This window comes from Ranitomeya imitator, chromosome 6, assembly GCF_032444005.1.
Source record: "Ranitomeya imitator isolate aRanImi1 chromosome 6, aRanImi1.pri, whole genome shotgun sequence".
Taxonomy (NCBI): domain Eukaryota; kingdom Metazoa; phylum Chordata; class Amphibia; order Anura; family Dendrobatidae; genus Ranitomeya; species Ranitomeya imitator.
Window position 1 is genome coordinate 128,434,728 of NC_091287.1, and position 26,409 is coordinate 128,461,136.

Below are 26,409 nucleotides of genomic sequence, written 5' to 3' on the forward strand. Positions count from 1 at the left end.
TCTTGCATTGAAAAGTCAAATAGCGCTCCTTCCCTTCCGAGCTCTGCCATGTGCCCAAACAGTGGTTTACCCCCACATATGGGGTATCGGCGTACTCAGGACAAATTGTACAACGACTTTTGTGGTCCAATTTCTCCTGTTACCCTTGGTAAAATGAAACAAATTGGACCTGAAGTAAAAATTTTGTGAAAAAAAAGTTAAATGTTCAATTTTTTTAAACATTCAAAAAATTCCTGTGAAGCACCTGAAGGGTTAATAAACTTTTTGAATGTGGTTTTGAGTACCTTGAGGGGTGCAGTTTTTAGAATGGTGTCACTTTTGGGCATTTTCTGTCATATAGACCCCTCAAAGTCACTTCAAGTGTGAGGTGGTCCGTAAAAAAATGGTTTTGCAAATTTTGTTGCAAAAATGAGAAATCGCTGGTCAACTTTTAACCCTTATAACGTCCTAACAAAAAAAAATTATGTTTCCAAAATTGTGCTGATGTAAAGCAGACATGTGGGAAATGTTGTTTATTAACTATATTATGTGATATAACTCTCTAATTTAAGGGCATAAAAACTAAGAGTTTGAAAATTGCTAAATTTTCATAATTTCCGACAAATTTTTGTTTTTTTCACAAATAAATGCAAGTCATATCGAAGAAGTTTTACCACTATCATGAAGTACAATATGTCACGAGAAAACAATGTCAGAATCACCAGGATCCGTTGAAGCGTTTCAGAGTTATAACCTCATAAAGTGACAGTGGTCAGAATTGTAAAAATTGGCCCTGTCACTTAGGTGAAAACAGGCTTTGGGGTGAAGGGGTTAAATATCTGTCCCTGGCGGATTCTCACCAACCACTGACAGACCACTCCTTGCATATGTGTAAGGGGAGAGACCTATCACTTCAGGGGAGAGAGTGGGGAGAAGCCATTGTGGACCCACCTGTCCGAGTAGTCTCCCATCCGGCATGGTCCCTGACGGCTTTTAAAGCACCGCTATTTTTCGTAAAGCTGGAGTGGTGCTTTAAATGTAAGTCCCCAGAGCTTGCTGTTCACATGAGAGACACGGACATGTTTCTCGCATGTGTGACTCCGGCCTTACTCATCCTCTGGCGGCTTCACCATTTTTTTGGCGCCACTCTGGTCCCACGGCACCATCTTCTGACTGGCCAGAAGTCAGAAGTTACATCACAATAGTGCAATGCAAAAGGTTCTCATAGACTTGAAAAGTGACTTTAATTAAAACACTGGAGCTACAGGAAGTTCACCTTTCACCAGAGACCAACAGGAGCGACGCTGGAAAAGGATTGAGGAATCAGCAGGTGAGTATCAGAAAGGGGGCAGGGGAATTACATATAAAGCACCACTATAGCGGTGAAATAAAAGAGAAAAAGCTGGAGTGGTGCTTTAAAGTACGGTATGTTTGTCTCTGAAATGCCGCAGTGTTTCAGAGTGAAACATAGGTGGCTGAAATCATGCAGCTAGTTTCTGATACTTGCCGCCTGTGAATCGTGCATGCATCAGCTGTCCGGTTCCCTTTGAAGTACACTTTTAATTTAAAAAAATAATGGTCAGAATGCCATGAAAAAGAAGCGATCCTCACTATAACCCCCCTGCTGCTGCATTTCTAATGCTGCCTGGTCCCCTGCCAGTCTCTACTTCCTGTGCAGCAATGGGTACCCGACACTGGGGGATGTAAATGGGATGTGTTCCCCATACACAAGTTTGTTCGATCGTGTTGCAGAGTATTAGCTGAAGGAATTGCCGATTTTTACCACCAAGTAACTGCCTCTAGGTGTGAACCCATCTTTAAAGGCTTCCGGGTATGTTCACATGAGTTTTTTTTAATGAGGATTTTGAAGTGGATGTTTTCTTCCAATGAGGTTTTGAAACTTCACTGCAGGGAAGAAAAAAAAAAAGATATACCAATTTTTTTTATGGAGATTCCTCATCAAATCCGCTAAAAAGAAACTTGTGGGAAAAGTGCTTAAAACATTTTTTTTTATAGCCACTTCCAAACAAGTTAGAAAAATATTTTTCGGGAAAAAAAATCCTCCGAAAACAAAGAAAAATCAGCTATTCTTGAAGTAGGTTCCTCTTGAAAACCACACCAGAATTTTCCACCTCCAACAAACTCAGTGAGACTGTACCCAAACGAAATAGCACTTCATAGAGTTATTGAAAAAGACCTCCTCTCTCCTTTTTGCACAAAGCTACATGGGGAGGAGAAGTATGAAATCACCAGAAGTGTAGGGAGCAACTTAATCAGGAACTGATCTAGTTTGCTTTGTTCTCGCCATACTGTCAAATTAGCTCCCTCTGCTGGTAAACAGTGGGAAATATGAAAATTACTGTTTTTTATATTCCCTGACAAGAGAAAATAAAAACACATTTAAATGGGTTTGATATTTATCTAAAATAAAAAAAAATATATGACACATTGCCTTAAAACATGACCTGCCATATTTTTCTCTATTACTTCATTCTTACTTTGTATTCTATACATAAGGCGTAAGGGCAGGATAGAGAGCTAACGGAATTCTATGAAGGTGTTTGCACTTTCAGATTTCCATGTGTATATTTTCACTATGTAGCGTGCTCAATGGGAAGCCTTTTCCTTAGATCTAAGGACTTAAAGGGGTATTTCCATCTCCAAGTTCCTATTCAAATATGTAGTAGGTGTAGTAATTATATTAGCCAATATCTCCAACTAGAAATGTAGTATAGTTTTTCGCTTTGTCTCTTTCCTCATGTGCAGGCATTTCAGGACCTTAGGTATCATTGGTAACGACAACTGATACAGTGACAAGTAGCTAGTTGCTAGTGGTCGTAACCATGGATACCTAAGGTCCTGAAATGCCTGCACATGAGGAAAGAGACATAGCGAATCAGAAAAACTATACTACATTTCTAATTGGAGATATTTGCTAATATTATTATTATTATTATTATTTTTAAACCTACTACATATTGGGATAGGATCTTCGAGATGGAAAATACCCCTTTAAGGTCTTCAATGGAAAATACATTCTGAAATATAGGCCCCAACAGGGAACAATTTTGTGGTGTGGGTTTACACAGAGCAGTGTAGATGAGGCATAGCCAAAATAAACTGCACTAAACCGATGTCCATTTATTGTAGAGGGCTCACAATTATACTCTGCCAGACTGGGCAACCAAAGATGTCCTCGATAAACTGTTTCAGCTATCTGATATTGGCATGTCAACCCTGTACGGCGTGTACAAACAGCATGAGAAATCCAGGTTACAAGGAGGTGAGTTAGTTGGATATTCTTCTATTGAATTCATCCAGTTATATATTTTATTTTTCTGGTTTGGCTACACATCTACTGAAATCAACAATGTAAGTTTATGGCTCCGTGAGAAAAATCAGACTGGACTCTGATGACAGCCGAATGCAGTCTGATTTTCACACACTGTCATAAAAGAGAAGGTGGAGAAACCTTTTTGCTTCTCTTCACATATGAGAAAAACTGATGGCAATCAGACCACAGACTGATCAGAATAATCAGTCCGTTTTTCTCGTACGTGCAAAATACTGACGTCTGAATGTGCCCTAAGGGTACCGTCACACTGAAACGACGCTGCAAGCGATACGACAACGATGTCGATCGCTGCAGCGTCGCTGTGTGGTCGCTGGAGAGCTGTCACACAGACAGCTCTCCAGCGACCAACGATCCCGAAGTCCCCTGGTAACCAGGGTAAACATCGGGTTACTAAGCGCAGGGCCGCGCTTAGTAACCCGATGTTTACCCTGGTTACCAGCGTAAACGTAAAAAAAACAAACACTACATACTTACCTTCCGCTGTCTGTCCCCGGCGCTGTGCTTTCCTGCACTAACTGTGAGCACAGCGGCCGGAAAGCAGAGCGGTGACGTCACCGCTGTACTTTACGGCTGACCGGCGCTCACAGCCAGTGCAGAGAAGCACAGTGCCGGAGGACAGACACGGAAGGTAAGTATGTAGTGTTTGGTTTTTTTACGTTTACGCTGGTAACCAGGGTAAACATCGGGTTACTAAGCGTGGCCCTGCGCTTAGTAACCCGATGTTTACCCTGGTTACCAGTGAAGACATCACTGAATCGGCGTCACAGACTCCGATTCAGCGATGTCAGCGGGAGATCCAGCGACGAAAGAAAGTTTCAAACGATCTGCTACGACGTACGATTCTCAGCGGGGTCCCTGATCGCAGTAGCGTGTCAGACACAGCGAGATCGTAAGGATATCGCTGGAACGTCACGGATCGTGCCGTCCTAGCGATCAAAGTGCCACTGTGTGACGGTACCCTAACTCTAAGCATGTGTTGTACTAAGTTATCTGAATTTGCTGAATGCCATTTGTTGTAGTAGGCCGGGGTCACACTTGCGAGTGCAATGAGAGAAACTCACACGAGTCTCTAGCATCAATACCCGGCACTGCCGCTGGCACTCGGGACCGGAGCATTCAGCTACATAGAAATACATGCAGCCGCACACTCCGGTCACGAGTGCCAGCGGCTGTGCCGGGTATTGAGGCGCGAGTTTCTCGCACTGAACCTGCGAGTGTGACCCCAACCTTAAAGGACTGTCCAGAAAACGTGCAGCTGCCCACAGACTAATAGGACTTATGTAACATATAGCGCCAGATTCAATATTGAATATGTACTTTTTTGTATAGTTTTTTTTATTGCCTTTCTTTCATTTGCATCCTATTCGTCTTTTAATTTTCAACTTTTTAAAGTTTATTTTAAATGCGTTTGCCTGATTTTTCTTATGCACATCATTGTGAGCAGTTTGGGGTTTACAGATGTTTTTGTGCGATTGATCAATTGAAACTTTTAAAAAGTCACAACATTTTTTGCATAAACATACTAAAGTCTCCCCTGGAATTACTTTTATGGTGCCAGTTATTTCTTGCAAAACATTCAACTTTTTAGTGAAAAAAAAGTTAAAGAGAAACAAAGAATGTTTATGAAACAAGCTTCAGCAAGGCTGGAATTGGGCAGGTTAATCTTTGCGAAGGAAGTATGAATCAAGCGACATACAAGGTTATCCTGGAAAAACAGTTGATTCCTTCTGCTCAGGCCGGGGACACACACAACGTATAAAAAAACGGTCCGTTTTTGACGGAGGAGAATCGCAAAAATTTTTACAAAACAGTGATCCGAGTGCAGTGCGAGGATGCGATTTTCTCGCATCAAATGATCCGTGTGACATCCGTATGGCATCCGTACTGCGTGTTTTTATCGCAGGCTTGCAAAACCAACATACGCCAATACAAGGGATCCATGTGTCAAAAACAAACAAACATATATACTGTCTATATATATATATATATGTCAGTAGACACATATATGTATATATATTAATATTTCATCCAGCGCGATATAGCAGAAAGCCGGTAATTTAATTGCCGGCTTCTGCTTTCTCCTTCCTAAAACCCGACATGATTTGAGACCTGGTTTACATACAGTAAACCATGTCTTCTCCCCATTTTTTTTTGCATATTCCACACTACTAATGTCAGTAGTGTGTCTATGCAAAATTTGGCCGTTCTAGCTATTAAATTAAGGGGTTAAATGGCGGAAAAAATTGGCGTGGGCTCCCGCACAATTTTCTCCGCCAGAGTAGTAAAGCCAGTGACTGAGGGCAGATATTAATAGTCTGGAGAGGGTCCACGGTTATTGGCCCCCCCTGGCTAAAAACATCTGCCCCCAGCCACCCCAGAAAAGGCACATCTGGAAGATGCGCCTATTCTGGCACTTGGCCACTCTCTTCCCATTCCCGTGTAGCGGTGGGATATGGGGTAATGAAGGGTTATATATGGGTTAAGGGTTATATGTCAGTAGACACATATATGTATATATATTAACTAGCTATTGAACCCGTTCTACGCCCGGGTGGCGAGCATTTATATTGGTATATGGTCTCCATCCTGGTATGTGCTGCTCCATCCTGCGCCCCCATCCTGTCATGTGCTGCTCCCATCCTGCGCCCCCGTTCTGTCATGTGCTGCTCCCATCCTGCGCCCCCGTTCTGTCATGTGCTGCTCCCATCCTGCGCCTCCATTCTGTCATTTGCTGCTCCCATCCTGTCATTTGCTGCTCCCATCCTGCACCCGTTCTGTCATGTGCTGCTCCCATCCTGCGCCTCCATTCAGTCATTTGCTGCTCCCATCCTGTCATTTGCTGCTCCCATCCTGCACCCGTTCTGTCATGTGCTGCTCCCATCCTGCGCCTCCATTCTGTCATTTGCTGCTCCCATCCTGTCATTTGCTGCTCCCATCCTGCACCCGTTCTGTCATTTGCTGCTCCCATCCTGCGTCCCCGTTCTGTCATTTGCTGCTGCCATCCTGCGCCCGTTCTGTCATGTGCTGCTGCCATCCTGCGCCCGTTCTGTCATGTGCTGCTGCCATCCTGCGCCCGTTCTGTCATGTGCTGCTGCCATCCTGCGCCCGTTCTGTCATGTGCTGCTGCCATCCTGCGCCCGTTCTGTCATGTGCTGCTGCCATCCTGCGCCCGTTCTGTCATGTGCTGCTGCCATCCTGCGCCCGTTCTGTCATGTGCTGCTGCCATCCTGCGCCCGTTCTGTCATGTGCTGCTGCCATCCTGCGCCCGTTCTGTCATGTGCTGCTGCCATCCTGCGCCCGTTCTGTCATGTGCTGCTGCCATCCTTCGCCCGTTCTGTCATGTGCTGCTGCCATCCTTCGCCCGTTCTGTCATGTGCTGCTGCCATCCTGCGCCCGTTCTGTCATGTGCTGCGGCCATCCTGCGCCCGTTCTGTCATGTGCTGCTGCCATCCTGCGCCCGTTCTGTCATGTGCTGCGGCCATCCTGCGCCCGTTCTGACATGTGCTGCTGCCATCCTGCGCCCGTTCTGTCATGTGTTGCGGCCATCCTGCGCCCGTTCTGTCATGTGCTGCTGCCATCCTGCGCCCGTTCTGTCATGTGCTGCGGCCATCCTGTGCCCGTTCTGACATATGCTGCTGCCATCCTGCGCCCATTCTGTCATGTGCTGCTGCCATCCTGCGCCCGTTCTGTCATGTGCTGCGGCCATCCTGCGCCCGTTCTGACATGTGCTGCTGCCATCCTGCGCCCGTTCTGTCATGTGCTGCTGCCATCCTGTGCCCGTTCTGTCATGTGCTGCGGCCATCCTGCGCCCGTTCTGTCATGTGCTGCTGCCATCCTGCGCCCGTTCTGTCATGTGCTGCTGCCATCCTGCGCCCGTTCTGTCATGTGCTGCGGCCATCCTGCGCCCGTTCTGTCTTGTGCTGCGGCCATCCTGCGCCCGTTCTGTCATGTGCTGCGGCCATCCTGCGCCCGTTCTGTCATGTGCTGCGGCCATCCTGCGGCCGTTCTGTCATGTGCTGCGGCCATCCTGAGCCCGTTCTGTCATGTGCTGCTGCCATCCTGCGCCCGTTCTGTCATGTGCTGCTGCCATCCTGCGCCCGTTCTGTCATGTGCTGCGGCCATCCTGCGCCCGTTCTGTCATGTGCTGCTGCCATCCTGCGCCCGTTCTGTCATGTGCTGCGGCCATCCTGCGCCCGTTCTGTCATGTGCTGCGGCCATCCTGCGCCCGTTCTGTCATGTGCTGCTGCCATCCTGCGCCCGTTCTGTCATGTGCTGCTCCCATCCTGCGCCACCATTGTATTATATGCCCCCCGCTCCAGTGTGTATGCCCCCGAATGCTGCTGCCATATAAAAAAAAAATATACCATACTCACCTATCGTCCGGCTCCACTGCAGGTATGTCTTCAAGAAAATGGCGCCGGAAAGCGGGGACTGCGCAGGCGCCGATTCCGGCAGCAGGAATCGGCGCCTGCGCAGTCCGCGCTTTCCGGCGCCATTTTCTTGAAGACACACCTGCAGTGGAGCTGGAGTGTGTCTTCAAGAAAATGGCGCCGGAAAGCGCGGACTGCGCAGGCGCCGATTCCGGCAGCAGGAATCGGCGCCTGCGCAGTCCGCGCCCTCCGGAGCCGGGAGCAGAGGAGCCGGGAGACGGAGCCGCAAGCAGCGCTGGAACCGGGAAAGGTGAGTATACTTACCCTCCCTCCTGGCGGTCCCTGACTCTCCGGTGGAGATCGCGGTATGCGTTCAGTGCTTACGCATACCGCGATCTCCCGGGAGCGTCGCTCTGTGAGGCCCAGACTGCGCCGGCGCTTGCGCTTGCGCAGTCTATAGAGGCTTCGGACAGAGTGACGCTCCCAGCGTTATATTATAGATATTTCATCCAGCGCGATATAGCAGAAAGCCGGTAATTTAATTGCCGGCTTCTGCTTTCTCCTTCCTAAAACCCGACATGATTTGAGACCTGGTTTACATACAGTAAACCATGTCTTCTCCCCATTTTTTTTGCATATTCCACACTACTAATGTCAGTAGTGTGTCTATGCAAAATTTGGCCGTTCTAGCTATTAAATTAAGGGGTTAAATGGCGGAAAAAATTGGCGTGGGCTCCCGCACAATTTTCTCCGCCAGAGTAGTAAAGCCAGTGACTGAGGGCAGATATTAATAGTCTGGAGAGGGTCCACGGTTATTGCCCCCCCCCCTGGCTAAAAACATCTGCCCCCAGCCACCCCAGAAAAGGCACATCTGGAAGATGCGCCTATTCTGGCACTTGGCCACTCTCTTCCCATTCCCGTGTAGCGGTGGGATATGGGGTAATGAAGGGTTAATGCCACCTTGCTATTGTAAGGTGACATTAAGCCTAATTAATAATGGAGAGGCGTCAATTATGACACCTATCCATTATTAATCCAATTGAATGAAAGGGTTAAATAAAAGACAAACACAATATTTAAAATTATTTTAATGAGATAAAAACAATGGTTGTTGGAGTATTTTATTCTACGCCCAATCCAGTCACTGAAGACCCTCGTTCTGTAAGTAAAAAAACATAATAAACCAACAATATACTTACCCTCCGCAGATCTGTAACGTCCAACGATGTAAATCCTTCTGAAGGGGTTAAAATATTTTGCAGCCAGGAGCTTTGCTAATGCAATGCTGCTCCTTGCTGCAAAACCCCGGAGAATGAGGCTAAATATAGATCAATGATCTATATTTAGCTTCATTTGCGGTGAGGCGCCCTCTGCTGGCTGTTCATAGATCGTGGGAACTTACCTAGAAAGCTCCCAGGCTTTGAACAGCCAGCAGAGGGCGCCTCACCGCAAATGAAGCTAAATATAGAACATTGATCTATATTTAGCCTCATTCTCCGGGGTTTTGCAGCAAGGAGCAGCATTGCATTAGCAAAGCTCCTGGCTGCAAAATATTTTAACCCCTTCAGAAGGAGTTACATCGTTGGACGTTACAGATCTGCGGAGGGTAAGTATATTGTTGGTTTATTATGTTTTTTTACTTACAGAACGAGGGTCTTCAGTGACTGGATTGGGCGTAGAATAAAATACTCCAACAACCATTGTTTTTATTTCATTAAAATAATTTTAAATATTGTGTTTGTCTTTTATTTAACCCTTTCATTCAATTGGATTAATAATGGATAGGTGTCATAATTGACGCCTCTCCATTATTAATTAGGCTTAATGTCACCTTACAATAGCAAGGTGGCATTAACCCTTCATTACCCCATATCCCACCGCTACACGGGAATGGGAAGAGAGTGGCCAAGTGCCAGAATAGGCGCATCTTCCAGATGTGCCTTTTCTGGGGTGGCTGGGGGCAGATGTTTTTAGCCAGGGGGGCCAATAACCGTGGACCCTCTCCAGACTATTAATATCTGCCCTCAGTCACTGGCTTTACTACTCTGGCGGAGAAAATTGTGCGGGAGCCCACGCCAATTTTTTCCGCCATTTAACTCCTTAATTTAATAGCTAGAACGGCCAAATTTTGCATAGACACACTACAGACATTAGTAGTGTGGAATATGCAAAAAAAATGGGGAGAAGACATGGTTTACTGTATGTAAACCAGGTCTCAAATCATGTCGGGTTTTAGGAAGGAGAAAGCAGAAGCCGGCAATTAAATTACCGGCTTTCTGCTATATCGCGCTGGATGAAATATTAATATATATATATATATATGTGTCTCACTGACATATATATATATATATACCTATTCTATGTGTACACATTTATTCGACCTATTCTATTCTAAGCTGTCAGTGTGATTTTACTGTACACCGCACTGAATTGCCGGCTTTTCTCTCTAACAGCGCTGCGTATTCCTCGCAAGTCACACTGCTGGTCTGTGTGTGATCCATATTTTTGGGGCTTCCATAGACTTTCATTGGCGATTCTCGGCCGCGAAACGCTGACAATCGCAGCATGCTGCAATTTCACTCGGATCCTGAATACGGCCGAGAAAATATCGGATGATGGGAGCTGCCCCATAGATTAACATTGGGATGAGTGCTATGCGATTTTTTATCGCATTGCACTCGTCCGTATTACGGTCTAGTGTGACCCCGGCCTCAGGCAATGTTCCCCAATTCTGAGGACTGGTTTTTCCAGCAGGACAATGCGCCATGCTACACAGCTAGGTCAATCAAGGTGTGGATGAAGGACCACCACATCAAATCCTATCATGGCCAGCCCAATCTCCAGACCTGAACCCCATTGAAAACCTCTGGAATGTAATCAAGAGGAAGATGGATAGTCACAAGGCATCAAACAAAGAAGAACTGCTTAATTTTTTGAACCAGGAGTGACATAATGTCACTTAAAAAGCAGTGTGAAAGACTGGTGGAAAGCATGCCAAGATGCATGAAAACTGTAAACAAAAATCATGGTTATTACCAAAAATATTGATTTCTGAACTCTTCCTGAGTTAAAACATTCGTATTGCTGTTTCTAAATGATTATGAACTTGTGTTTTTGCATTATTTGAGGTCTGCAAGCAATGCCTTTCTTTTTTGTTATTTTGACCATTTTTCATTTTCAGAAAATAAATACAAAATGTATTGCCTGGAGCTTCGGAGACCTGTTGTCAGTAGTTTCTAGAATAAAAGAACAATTTACGTTTTACTCAAAAATACACCTATAAAGAGAAAAATCAGACAAACTGAAAATTTTGCAGTGGTCTCTTAAATTAAATAGTGCCTGACTACGTTAACCCCGTGCCAAACGAGTGTCCCCCAATACACTTAGTGAGAGCATGTGGTGACGTTTCGGTCCTGGGTACAGACCTTTCTCAACCTTGGCTTGAAAAAGGTCTGTACCCGGGACCGAAACGTTGCCACATGGGCTATTAAAAAGCAGTTTGTAACTTTGGATTTGGTGTGCTGCCTCAACTTTTTAGGAAATATATATACAGTATATATATATATATATATATATATATATATATATATATATATATATATATATATATATATATATATATATATATATATATATTGTAGTGCACCGGTAGCCAGTGATGAGGCAGTGACCCACAAAGTTCAAACATAAAAGACTCTTTAATGCGTTATCTTCACACAGAGAAGGTTCCAAGCATATAACTTTAGTGCATATAAGTTCAGTGTTCAATTCACACCAGTTCATAACAGCATCCTTTAGATTGCAGTCACTACACACGCTAGTCCTTCTCTGACTAGTTCCGTGGGTGTCCTGCACCGCTATATCAGTCTTTACTCACAGCCGTACACAGACCTTGACATCCTCCTGTCAGCAGCTGTGACACACGCCAGTCCTTCCTTCAGGCACAGGACAGTCTACCTCCGGTTCACCTCTGGGCTCAAAACCTGTCCATATCAGTGACCAGTCATCGTGGACAGCAGAACCACTATGTATGCTGTGGGTTGTCAGGCCTCACTCTATCCTTGACACACCTGAGACTCCTCAGACTCAACTCTAAAACCTCTCTATACTACAGGGCTTTTAACAATTAAAATCACAGCTACACCTGCGACTACAATGCCCCCTCATGGCCTCAATAAACCTCTGTGCGCATCCTGGGGAGAACAAATAGCACCCCCTAGCTGTAACAGGGGTCACTGCTTCACTATATATATATATATATATATATATATATATATATATATATATATATATATACATATATACATATACTGTATATACACACACATATTCACACACATACATATATATATATTGCATAGTCTCCTTTATTATATATATTGCTGTCCCTTATAAAGTATTATTGGATTATACAGAGCCCTGTTTTTTATTACATACCGTCCTCTCGTTAGATATATAATGCAATGATGGCTGATAGAGCATGGAAAAGCTTATTTTCTAATGGAGGAGATGATTGACTGGTAGTCTGGTCATCGGCTCCTTCATCAGCATTCATTTTATATCTAACAAGTGAGCGGACTATGTAATAAAAGAGGGCGCTGTGAATATCAAAAATAACAAGAATACACTATGTAAGAGACAACACTGAACATAACAGCAGAGGAAGCTATATAATAAGGGACACCATATATAACTAGAGAGGATGGTATGTAATAAGGGACTGTGTTATACATGATAAAAGAGGAAACTATGTAACTAAGGATGGTGTTATACATAATAAGTGAGTACACTATATACTAAGGGACTGTGTTAGACATAATAAGCAAGTACACTATATACTATGGGACTGTGCTATACATGAGTACATTATATACTAAGGGACTGTGTTATACATAAAAAGTGACTACACTATATACTGAGGGATGGTGCTATACATAATAAGAGAGTACACTATATACTGAGGGACTGTACAGTACATAATAAGTGAGCACACTATATACTATGGGGCTGTGCTATGCATAATAATTGAGTACACTATATACTAAGGGACTGTGTTGAACATAATAAGCGATAATAACATCTTCTTCCACCTCCCCCTGTTCCTAAATTCAATATAAATCCCTCTTGCTCCCTTCTCATTCCCCCCACACCCTTCATTGTCCTTCTCCCCCCGCAACCCATTATTGCCCTCTCCCCCACCCCATGATTGCCTTCTCCCCAGCACCCCATCATTGCCCTTTCCACCACCTCTATCAATGCCTTCTCCCCCACCACCCCCATCATTGCCCATTCCACCACTTCCATCATTTCCTTCTCCCCTATCACCCCCATCATTGACCTTTCCACCATCATTGTCCTTTCCACTACCACCATCATTGCCTTTTCCCCACCACCCCATCATTGCCCATTCCATCACCCCAATCATTTGCTCCCCCCCACCCCCCATCATTGCCCATTCCACCACCTCCATCATTGCTTTCTCCCCCACCACCCATCATTGCCCTCTCCCCCACCACCCTAATCATTGCCTTCTTCCCCACCACCTCCATCATTGCTTTCTCCCCACCCCCCATCATTGCCCTTTCCACCACCTCCATCATTGCTTTCTCTCCCACCCCCCAGCATTGCCCTCTCCCCCACCACCCAATCATTGCCTTCTTCCACACCACCTCCATGTTTTCCTCCTCCCCCACCATCCTCATCATTGCCCTTTCCATCACCAGCATCATTGCCTTTTCCTACACCACCTTATTACTGCCCTTTGGACCACCAACATCATTACCCATTCCACCACCTCCATCATTTCCTCCTCTCCCCCCTGCCATTATTGCCCTTTCCACCACCCCATAATTGCTTTCTCCCCACCACCCCCATCATTGCCCTCTCCCCCATCACCCCCATCAGTGCCTTCTCCTCCACCTACACACACACACACAGAACACTATTCGCCTCTCTGCAGGTTTCCCCACAGCACTACACACACATGCACACATCACCACTCATCTCTACACAGACACAGCAGATAGTACCTCTCACCTTTCTGCATGCTCTCCCACAGCCACAACATCACCATCGCCGGCAGCTTCCTCTCACTGGCACAGCGGCCGTGGCACTGAATGATGATGTCATCCAGCCATGCTGCTGACTGCTGTGTGAGACAAGAAGCGTGGGCAGGAAGCAGAACGGATCACTGCAGCTCCGTTGCCATTCACTGTTGTAGGCAGCAGAGCTGCAGTGATCTATCATTACCCACCGCACTTGAGGAATATCTTACCAGGGGCTCCCCGGAGCCTCGGGGCTGGATAAACAGGCCAGATTGCTATCATTATTAGCAGGGGCCAACCGGAGCACATGCGGTATGTCCACCCCTGGCATAGCCGTTGCAGTCCGACTCCGCGGTACGCCACTGGTTTCAGCATTGAGTATACGTCCTTGTTTCTACTGCAAACACTCCTCCACCAATGTTTTGATCCCTAATAAAGTACAAGCTTTTTAACTATATACATCATGGATTCTTTGATCTGCTCTTTCTCCTTTTCGCTACCAGTTTCCTCCAACTTGTCCTACAAACAGTATTCTAGTCCCTAAAGATAAATATCTGCGACTGTTATTTATATAACATTATGATGTGAATAATAAGAGATATGTGCTATTTTTCTCTGCAGCGTTTATATTCTTCAATAATTATGTGTATTGTTATATGTGTGATAATTATAATTATTATATGTATCATTAATACTTTGATTACTTTTAGGTGTCCTTGTTGGTTCCATTTTAAGAAATATAACACATGCTGCAACAGAACCGTCCAGCAAGCTAAAGTTAATCATGTATTCTGCGGTATGCTTACAATTCTCTTTGGGGGATTTTTAGTAGCATTTATTAGGACCAGTAAAAGAGAAAAAATAGCATATGGACGGCACTGCCCCAACTAAATCCATAATCTTTAGGAAAGCCGGTACTAAAAAGCTATATCATGTCAGCAACAGCCATGGCAAAAAAGATATCGGGTGCAAAACCATGAAATAACATATGTGTCCCAGGTAGCAAAAGAAAAAAGCAGGATGCACTCACCAATCTTCAAAGTAAATTTTATTGAGTCTTCACAATTAAAACTTCATGGCCGGGGGAGAAGAAAAGGAGCTAGAAACTAGTGCACGCTGTGATTTATTTCACATGCAGATTAGGCCAGTGAAAAAAATTGCTCATCTGCAGTGCACCATTGAATAACCTTGGTCCAAGTGCTGTCCATTTTTTTCATGGACAGCATTCCGACTTAAAATACGGCCATGTGAACGAGCCCTAAAAAGAAGTGATTTCACCATTCCTCGACGCTCACTATTTAGACATACAATTATAAAAAAATATATATACAGTGGGTACGGAAAGTATTCAGAACCCTTTAAATTTTTCACTCTTTGTTTCATTGTAGCCATTTGGTAAATTCAAAAAAGTTCATTTTTTTCTCATTAATGTACACTCTGCACCCCATCTTGACTGAAAAAAAAAAAAAAATGTAGTAATTTTTGCAAATTTATTAAAAAAGAAAAACTGAAATATCAAATGGTCATTCAGACCCTTTGCTCAGTAGAAACACCCTTTTGAGCTAGTACAGCCATGGATCTTCTTTGGAATGATGCAACAAGTTTTTCACACCTGGATTTGGGGACCCTCTGCCATTCTTCCTTTCAGATCCTTTCCAGTTCTGTCAGGTTGGATGGTGAACGTTGGTGGACAGCCATTTTCAGGTCTCTCAAGAGATGCTCGATTGGGTTTAGGTCAGGGCTACGGCTGGGCCAGTCAAGAATGGTCACAGAGTTCTTATGAAGCCACTCCTTTGTTATTTTAGCTGTGTGCTTAGGGTCATTGTCTTGTTGGAAGGTGAACTTTCGGCCAAGTCTGATGTCCAGAGCACTCTGGAAGAGGTTTTCATCCAGGATATCTCTGTACTTGACCACATTCATGTTTCCTTCAATGACAACCAGTTGTCCTGTTCCTGCAGCTGAAAAACACCCCCATAACATGCTGCCACCACCATGTTTCACTGTTGGGATTGTATTGGGCAGGTGATGAGCAGTGCCTGGTTTTCTCCACACATACCACTTAGAATGATCACCAAAAAGGTCTTTGGTGATCATCGTCTGGGAGTCCTTCATGTGTTTTTTAGCAAACTCTATGCAGGCTTTCATATGTCTTGCACTGAGGAGAGGCATCCGTCGGTCCACAATGCCATAAAGGCCTGACTGGTAGATGGTTGTAGTGATAGATGACTTTGTGGAACTTTCTCCCATCTCCCTACTACATCTCTGGAGCTCAGCCACATTGATTTTGGAGTTCTTCTTTACCTCTCTCACCGAGGCTCTTCTCCACGATTGCTCAGTTTGGCTGGACGGCCAGGTCTAGGAAGACTTCTGGTGGTTCCAAACTTCTTCTATTTAAGGATTATGGAGGCCACTTTGCTCTTAGGAACCTTGAGTACTGCAGAAATTCTGTTGTTACCTTGGCCATATCTGCGCTTGCCACAATTCTGTCTCTGAGCTCCTTGGCCAGTTCCTTTGACCTCATGATTCCAATTTGGTCTGCACAGTGAGCTGTGAGGTATTATTTAGACAGGTGTGTGCCTTTCCAAGTCAAGTCCTATCAGTTAAATTAAACAAAGCTGGACTCCAATGAAGGAGTAGAACCATCTCAAGGAGGATCACAAGGAAATGGTCAGCATGTAACTTAAATATGAGTGTCTGAGCAAAGGGTCAGAATACTTATGACCATGTGATATTTCAGTTTTTCTTTTTTATTAAATTAGCAAAAAGTTCTACATTTCTGGGGTTTTTTTCAGTCAAGATGGGGTGCAGAGTGTACATTATTGTGAAAAAAAAGAACTTTTTTGAATTTACCAAATGGCTGCAATGAAGCAAACAGTGAAAAATGTAACCACTTTCTGACCTCGGACGGGATAGTACATCCGAGATCAGATCCCCTACATTGATGCGGGCTCCAGCGGTGAGCCCGCATCAAAGCCGGGATATGTCAGCTGTTTTGAACAGCTGACATGTGCCTGCAACAGCGGCGGGTGGAATCGCGATTCACCAGCCGCTAATAACTAGTTAAACGCCGCTGTCAAATGCTGACAGCGGCATTTAACTAGCGCTTTCGTCCATCTGGACGGAAATGCGCGCATCGCTGACCCCTTCACATGATTGGGGATCAGCGATGCGTCGGCATGACAACTAGAGGTCTATTGAAGACTTCTTTGGTTATTGTTGCCGGATTGCTGTGAGCGCCAGCCTGTGGTCGGCGCTCATAGCAATGCAGTAAATCTACTACATTGGAGTGATCTGAGCTTCGCACCTATGTAGCAGAGCCGATCGAGTTGTGCCAGCTTCTAGCCTCCCATGGAGGCTATTGAAGCATGGCAAAAGTAAAAAAAAATGTTTTAAAAAATATGAAAAAATAAAAAAGTTTAAATCACCCCCCTTTCGCCCCATTCAAAATAAAACAATAAAAAAAAAACAAATATACACATATTTGTTATCATTGCTTTCAGAATCGCCCGATCTATCAATAAAAAAAGATTAACTTGATCGCTAAACGGAGTAGCGAGAAAAAAATTTGAAACGCCAGAATTACATTTTTGTTCGCTGTGACATTGCATTAAAATGCAATCACGGGCGATCAAAAGAACGTATCTGCACCAAAATGGTATAATTAAAAATGTCAGCTTGGCGTGCAAAAAATAAGCCAACACCCGACCCCAGATCACGAAAAATGAAGACGCTACGGGTATTGGAAAATGGCACTTTTTTTTTTAGGAAAGTTTGGAATTTTTTTTACCACTTAGATAAAAAAAAATGACCTAGGCATGTTTGGTGTCTATGAACTCATAAAGACCTGGAGAATCAAAATGGCAGGTCAGTTTTAGCATTTAGTGAACCTAGCAAAAAAGCCAAATAAAAAAACAGTGTGGGATTGCACTTTTTTTGCAATTTCACCGCACTTGGAATTTTTTTCCCGTTTTCTAGCACATGACATGCTAAAACCAATTATGTTGTTCAAAAGAAAAGCTTGTCCCGCAAAAACTAAACCCTGACATGGCCATATTGGCGGAAAAATTAAAAAGTTATGGCTCTAGGAAGGAGGGGAGCGAAAAACAAAAACGAAAAAACGAAAATACCCCTGGTCATGAATGGGTTAAAGGGGTTCTGAATACTTTCCATACCCATTATATATACAGTTCTTCTCAAAAGTTGAAATACCCCAGAAGAATTTTTGCTTTCATGGCCTTTTTTCAGAGAATATGAATGATAACACCAAAACTTTTTCTCCACTCATGGTTAGTGGTTGGGTGAAGCTATTTATTGTCAAACTACTGTGTTTTCTCTTTTTAAATCATAATGACAACCCAAAACATCCAAATTACCCTGATCAAAAGTTCACATACCCCATTTCTTAACACCGTGTCTAACATCAATGACAGCTTGAAGTCTTTTGTGGTATTTGTGGATGAACTTGCCCACTCTTCTTGGCAAAAAGCCTCCAGTTCCTGTAAATTCCTGATCTGTCTAGCATGACCTGTGCCCTTGAGATCTGCACAGAGTGGCCTAATGATATTGAGATCAGGAGGCTGTGATGGCCACTCCAGAACCTTCACTTGACCTCTCTGGGTAAATTGGGTTCTTTGTTCCACACTCCTATTTTTTTTTATTTTGGTTTTATTTTACCGTTCTTGGTATATTTCAATAAAGATTATTATTATGATTTGGACTTTTTGCTTCCATTGTTTTTCGATTTTCATTCGTGAGTTTTGGAGCAAGATGGCAATGACTCCGGCTTTTGCAAATCATATTATCATGTCCCTGTGGACATGATAACATCCAGAGAGGGACAACAAGTCTGGGGTAACTAACGCCCTATCTACCAGTCAAAGGGTTAATTCGCATAGGAAACACAAAGCTTTTAAAGTCTTTTTTTTTAAACATAAATTTATGTTGACAACTGGGTGTTACTCGTTCTTGATGTGTCTCTACGCACCTTAATATTGTCCAACCAGAAAGTATACTGTTATGAGGACTCACTCCTCTGGAAAAGGCAAACGTTAACACCCAGTTGTAAATGCATTCATAAATATACAGGACGCATAATAGAGACACGAACAACACAGGTATATAATAAAATAAAAGAGAATACAAACATTTAGTATAACTGATATGTTCAAATGAATGTTCTTAAACAATCCCCATTTCTCTCTCAGCATGACACCACAGTAGCTGCTCTCCAGATGGCTCTGAATGTCTCCAATGGAAAACTCGCTCCTTATGCTGCATGTCATATTTTTGAGCTTTACGAGGCTGATGATGGGTAGGTGACAAATAATGAGGCTTTTACATATTTACAAAAATCATCACTAAAAGTTGTCAATGGGTTGGCATTACTCAAGTGAGTTTGGGAACATACAGTAGGGCAAAATTCCAAAATATGATGTCAAAAAGGTCTAATTTACAGAATTTACAAGTATTAACCCCTTTACCCTCAAGGGTTGACAACTTGCATGTTAATGACCAGGCCAATTTTTACAATTCTGACCACTGTCCCTTCATGAGGTTATAACTCTGGATATCTTCCATGGATCCCGGTGATTCTGACATTGTTTTCTCATGACATTTTGTATTTCATGATAGAGGTAACATTTCTTTGATATGACTTGCGTTTATTTTTGAAAAAAGTGGAAATTTGGCAAAAATTTTGAAAATTTCCAACTTTGAATTTCATGCCCTTAAATCACAGAGATATGTTGCACAAAATACTTAATAAGTAACATTTCCCACATGTTTACTTTACATCAGCACAATTTTGGAACCAATTTTTATTTTGTTAGGGAGTTATAAGGGTTAAAAGTTGACCAGCGATTTCTCATTTTTGCAACACCATTTTTATTTTAGGGACCACATCACATTTGAAGTCACTTTGAGGGGTCTATATGATAGAAAATATCCAAAAGTGACACCATTCTAAAATTGCACCCCTCAACGTGCTCAAAACCACGTTGAAGAAGTTTAATAATCCTTCAGGTGCTTCACAGGAATTTTTGGAATGTTTAAAAAAATGAACATTTAACTTTCTTTCACAAAAAAATTACCGTACTTCAGATCCAAATTTTTCTATTTTCCCAAGGGTAACAGGAGAAATTGGACCCCAACTTTTATTGTGGAATTTGTCCTGAGTATGCTGATTCCCCATATGTGGGGGTAAACCACTGTTTGGGCGCATGGCAGAGCTCGGAAGGGAAGGAGCACCCGTTGACTTTTTCAACGCAGAATTGGCTGGAATTGAGATCAGACGCCATGTCGCGTTTGGAGAGCCCCTGATGTGCCTAAACAGTGGAAACCCCCCACAATTGACCCCATTTTTGGAAACTAGGCCACCCAAAGAACTTATCTAGATGTGTGGTGAACACTTTCAACCCCCAATTTTTTCACTAAAGTTTATAATGTTTGAGCCGTGAAAATAAAAAATATATATTATTTTCCACAAAAAATATCTTTTAGCCAGCAATTTTTATTTTCCCAAGGGTATTCGGAGAAATTGAACCCCAAACGTTGTTGTGCAATTTGTCCTGAGTATGCTGATACCCCATATGTGGGGGGAACCACCACTTGGGCACATGGCAGAGCTCAGAAGGGAAGGAGTGCCGTTTTGGAATGCAGACTTTGATGGAATGGTCTGCGGGCGTCACGTTGCATTTGCAGAGCCCCTGATGTGCCTAAACAGTAGAAACCCCCCACAAGTGGCACCATTTTGGAAACTAGACCCCCAAGGAACTTATCTAGATGTGTTGTGAGAACTTTGAAGCCCCAAGTGTTTCACTAAAGTTTATAACGCAGAGCCGTGAAAATAAAAAAAATCATTTTTTCCTCACAAAATGATTTTTTTAGCCCCCAAAGAGTAACAGGAGAAATTGGAACACAAAAGTTGTTGCCCAATTTGTCCTTAGTACGCTGAAACCCCATATGTGGGGGTAAATCATTGTTTGGGCGCATGGCAGAGCTCGGAAGGGAAAGATCACTGTTTTGATACTAAATATGTGTACTTTTATTGTTTTTTTTTAATTTACATGAAGAAATGTATTTATTGGAACAATATTTTTTTTTATTTAGGAATTTAAAAAAAAACATTTTTACACAGTATACATTTTTTTTTACAAATAACAGGGTGGGACATTACTGCATAAAGTCAGATCGCTGATCTTACACTTTGCACAGCACTGTGTCAGATCAGCGATCTGACAGGCAGTGAAGGAGGCTTGCCGTTGCCTGCTCTCAGCAGGCACTGACAAGCCACCTCCCTGTAGGACCCGGAAGGACCCCGTGGCTATCTTGGATCCGGGGGTCTGAAGGCAGGGAGAACTTCAGATGAACGCAATCACATTGCATTGTCCTGAAGGTCTGAGGGATACACACAGGGAGCCCCTTCCCTGCGTGATGATTCTCTATGCCACCGGAATGCTGCGATTTTGCTTGGTCGCAGTGTTCCAGGGGTTAAAGTGCCGAGAGCGGTCCGTGACCACTCCTGGCTCCTAAGTCCCGGCGTTAGCTGTGAGAATCAGCTGACACCCGGCCGCGTTCGGCCGCGTTCCCACCGTACTTAATGGGAATTAAGTCCCAGGTCACATGGACAGAATAGTACATTCAATGCCAGAAAGGGGTTAAAGCATATCCGTCATTTTATTTTTTATTTCATATATCAATAGTACACATGAAAATAAGCAACCTTATCAGAAGAATCTGCTTCTTTCTCTGCCAAAAATTGATTAATCACTAGCAAAATTCTCAATTCTGGGGTAAAATCTGTATTCAGTGCAGGCAGACTTTCCCATTACTGAGATAGGAGGGGGCAGATTCTTATTTTTTTAAAAGTTGTAAAAAAAAAATGTCAAACTCATTCCAGTAAGGGGGTAGACTAAAAACAAGAATATCACTTCTAGACATAAAATTTCATTTCTTAAGATGTGTTAAATTTATCAAACATTATTCAACACTGATAAATTTGATGCAAAAAAATAGCAATGCAACAACAAGGAAAATGTCGTCCAATAAAAAAGAAAATGCAGGAAAAAAATTGCAATAATCAGATAAGATTGTTATTGAGTCTTATGGTGTAGACAGTTGCACAAAACATGCAGAAAAAATGTATTATTTATGTTACATGTGAACGTGGCTCTATATTATATTTTTAAACATAATTATCAAAATATTTTTGTTTAAAATCTCCAGGAAATACACTATTGAAATGTACTATCGAAATGACTCATCAGTAGATCCCTACTTGCTCACCTTGCCAGGCTGCTCTCCATCATGTCCTCTGACAATGTTTACTGAGTTGACATCTTCAATAATTGTAGATGACTGGAAGAAAGAATGTGGAGTCAAGAAAGATGAGGATAAAAGCTCAGGTATGATCGTTGTTTTTAACCCCTTTACCCCCAAGGGTGGTTTGCACGTTAATGACCGGGCCAATTTTTACAATTCTGACCACTGTCCCTTTATGAGGTTATAACTCTGGAACGCTTCAATGGATCCTGGTGATTCTGACATTGTTTTCTCGTGACATATTGTACTTCATGACAATGGTAAAAATTATTTGATAGTACCTGCGTTTATTTGTGAAAAAAACGGAAATTTGGCGAAAATTATGAAAATTTCGCAATTTTCCAACTTTGAATTTTTATGCAATTAAATCACAGAGATGTCACACAAAATACTTAATAAGTAACATTTCCCACATGTCTACTTTACATCAGCACAATTTTGGAACCAAAATTTTTTTTTGTTAGGGAGTTATAAGGGTTAAAAGTTGACCAGCAATTTCTCATTTCTACAACACCATTTTATTTTAGGGACCACATCTCATTTGAAGTCATTTTGAGGGGTCTATATGATAGAAAATACCCAAGTGTGACACCATTCTAAAAACTACACCCCTCAAGGTGCTCAAAACCATATTCAAGAAGTTTATTAACCCTTCTGGTGCTTCACAGGAATTTTTTGAATGTTTAAATAAAAATGAACATTTAACTTTTTTTCACAAAAAATTTAATTCAGCTCCAATTTGTTTTATTTTACCAAGGGTAACAGGAGAAAATGGACCCCAAACATTGTTGTACAATTTGTCCTGAGTATGCCAATACCCCACATGTGGGGGTAAACCACTGTTTGGGCGCATGGCAGAGCTCGGAAGCGAAGGAGTGCCATTTGACTTTTCAATGCAAAATTGACTGGAATGGAGATGGGACGCCATGTTTCGTTTGGAGAACCCCTGATGTGGCTAAACATTGAAACCCCCCACAAGTGACACCATTTTGGAAAGTAGACCCCCTAAGGAACTTATCTAGAGGTGTGGTGAGCACTTTGACCCAACAAGTGCTTCACAGAAGTTTATAATGTAGAACCGTAAAAATAAAAAATCATATTTTTTCACAAAAATTATCTTTTCGCCCCCAATTTTTTATTTTCCCAAGGTTAAGAGAAGAAATTGGACCCCAAAAGTTGTTGTACAATTTGTCCTGAGTACGCTGATAGCCCATATGTGGGGGTAAACCACTGTTTGGGCGGATGGGAGAGCTCGGAAGGGAAGGAGCGCCGTTTGACTTTTCAATGCAAAATTGACAGGAATTGAGATGGGACGTCATGTTGCGTTTGAAGAGCCACTGATGTGCCTAAACATTGAAACCCCCCACAAGTGACACCATTTTGGAAAGTAGACCCCCTAAGGAACTCATCTAGAGGTGTGGTGAGCACTTTGACCCACCAAGTGCTTTACAGAAGTTTATAATGTAGAACCGTAAAAATAAAAAATCATATTTTTTCACAAAAATTATCTTTTTGCCCCCAATTTTTTATTTTCCCAAGGGTAAGAGAAGAAATTGGACCCCAAAAGTTGTTGTACAATTTGTCCTGAGTACGCTGATACCCCATATGTGGGGGTAAACCACTGTTTGGGTGGATGGGAGAGCTCGGAAGGGAAGAAGCACTGTTTTACTTTTTCAACGCAGAATTGGCTGGAATTGAGATCGGACGCCATGTCGCGTTTGGAGAGCGCCTGATGTGCCTAAACAGTGGAAACCCCCCAATTATAACTGAAACCCTAATCCAAACACATCCCTAACCCAAATCCCAACAGTAACCCTAACCACACCTCTAACCCTGACACACCCCTAACCCCAACCGTAAATGTAATCTAAACCCTAACTGTAACTTTAGCCCCAACCCAAACTGTAGCCCTAGCCCTAACTCTAACCCTAGCCCTAATGGGAAAATGGAAATAAATACATTTTTTTAATTTTTCCCTAACTAAGGGGGTGATGAAGGGGGGTTTGATTTACTTTTATAGCGGTTTTTTTAGCGGATTTTTATGATTGGCAGCCGTCACACACTGAAAGACGCTTTTTATTGCAAAAAATATTTTTTGCGTTACCACATTTTGAGAGCTATAATTTTTCTATATTTTGGTCCACAGAGTCATGTGAGGTCTTGTTTTTTGCGGGACGAGTTGATGTTTTTATTGGTAACATTTTCGGGCACGTGACATTTTTTGATCGCTTTTTATTCCGATTTTTGTGAGGCAGAATGACCAAAAACCAGCTATTCATGAATTTCTTTTGGGGGAGGCGTTTATACCGTTCCGCGTTTGGTAAAATTGATGAAGCAGTTTTATTCTTCGGGTCAGTACGATTACAGCGACACCTCATTTATATCATTTTATGTTTTGGCGCATTTATACGATAAAAACTATTTTATAGAAAAAATAATTATTTTTGCATCGCTTTATTCTCAGGACTATAACTTTTTTATTTTTTTGCTGATGATGCTGTATGGCGGCTCGTTTTTTGCGGGACAAGATGACGTTTTCAGCGGTACCATGGTTATTTATATCTGTCTTTTTGATCGCGTGTTATTCCACTTTTTGTTCGGCGGTATGATAATAAAGCGTTGTTTTTTTCCTCGTTTTTTTTTTTTTTTTCTTACGGTGTTTACTGAAGGGGTTAACTAGTGGGCCAGTTTTATAGGTCGGGCCGTTACGGACGCGGCGATACTAAATATGTGTACTTTTATTGTTTTTTTTTTATTATTTAGATAAAGAAATGTATTTATGGGAATAATATTTTTATTTTTTTTTTCATTATTTTGGAATATTTTTTTTTATTTTTTTTTTTTTTTTACACATTTGAAATTTTTTTTTTTTACTTTTTTACTTTGTCCCAGGGGGGGACATCACAGATCAGTGATCTGACAGTTTGCACAGCACTCTGTCAGATCACCGATCTGATAGGAGTGCAGGCTGCTTCACAGTGCCTGCTCTGAGCAGGCTCTGTGAAGCCACCTCCCTCCCTGCAGGACCCGGATCCGCGGCCATCTTGGATCCGGGGCTGGAGGGAGCAGGGAGGGAGGTGAGACCCTCGCAGCAACGCGATCACATCGCGTTGCTGCGGGGGGGGCTCAGGGAAGCCCGCAGGGAGCCCCCTCCCTGCGCGGTGCTTCCCTGCATCGCCGGCACATCGCGATCATCTTTGATCGCGGTGTGCCGGGGGTTAATGTGCCGGGGGCGGTCCGTGACCGCTCCTGGCACATAGTGCCGGATGTCAGCTGCGATAAACAGCTGACACCCGGCCGCGATCGGCGGCGCTCCCCCCGTGAGCGCTGCCGATCGCATATGACGTACTATTGCGTCCTTGGGAAGTAAAGCCCACCCCACATGGACGCAATAGTACGTCTAATGGCAGAAAGGGGTTAATATTATGTGAATCAGATATTTTGAAAATAACAAAACATTATGTTACCTTAACTGACTGTAACACAAAACGTTTGTCCCATTATGGATATCAGATACTTACAGCACCTTGAAAAGGTATTCATTCCACGTGAACATTTACACATTTTTTCATGTTGCAGCAACAAACAAAAGTGTATTTGATTGGGATTTTATATGATATATCAACACAAAGTGGAATGTATTTGTGAATAATGCATAGGTTTCTATTTATTTAAAAATATAAATCTGAAATTTGTAACTTGCATTTGTGTTCAGCCCCCTGTAATCTGATATTCCTTAATAAAATCCTAAGTGACCAATTGCCTACAGAAGTTAAATAATTAGTAAATTGAGTCCACCTGTGTATAATTTATTCTCAGTATATCTACAGCTGTTCTACTGAAGGCCTCAAAGGTTTGTTTTAGAACAGTAGGAATCAAACAGCATCATGAAAACCAAGAAACACATCGGACAGGTCAGGGATAAAGTTGTGGAGAAGAGTAAAGCAAGGTTAGGTTATTAAAAAATAGCCCAAGCTCCGAACATCTCACATCTCACTGTCCAAACCATCATCCAGAAATGGAAGGAGCATGACACAACTGCAAACCTACCAAGACATGGCCGTCCACCAAAACAGACATCCCAAGCAAGGAGAGCTCTAATTAGAGAACCGGCCAAGAGGCCCATGGTCACTCTGGAGGAGCTGCAGAGATCCACAGCTCAGGTGGGAGAATGTGTTCCCAGGATAACTATTAGTCCCATAGTCCACAATCCACATAATCTGGCCTTTATGGAAAAGTGGCAAGAAGAAAGCCATTTGTGAAAGCAAGCCATAAAATGGCTCATTTGCAGTTTGCAAAAAGCCATGTAGGATACTCAGATAGCATGTGGAAGAAGATGCTC

The 26,409-nt window shown here is 42.9% G+C and overlaps 1 protein-coding gene across 1 annotated transcript in view; it reads left to right on the forward strand.

Moving 5' to 3' along the window:
• Positions 1 to 26,409, forward strand: part of ACP3 (acid phosphatase 3) — a 108,950-nt gene that overhangs the window by 75,045 nt on the left and 7,496 nt on the right. The window contains exons 7-10 of the mRNA XM_069730084.1: positions 3,130 to 3,262; positions 14,459 to 14,544; positions 18,953 to 19,059; positions 21,972 to 22,150. Of these exons, the coding sequence (XP_069586185.1) occupies positions 3,130 to 3,262; positions 14,459 to 14,544; positions 18,953 to 19,059; positions 21,972 to 22,150 (505 nt within the window). The remainder of the gene's footprint in view (positions 1 to 3,129; positions 3,263 to 14,458; positions 14,545 to 18,952; positions 19,060 to 21,971; positions 22,151 to 26,409) is intronic.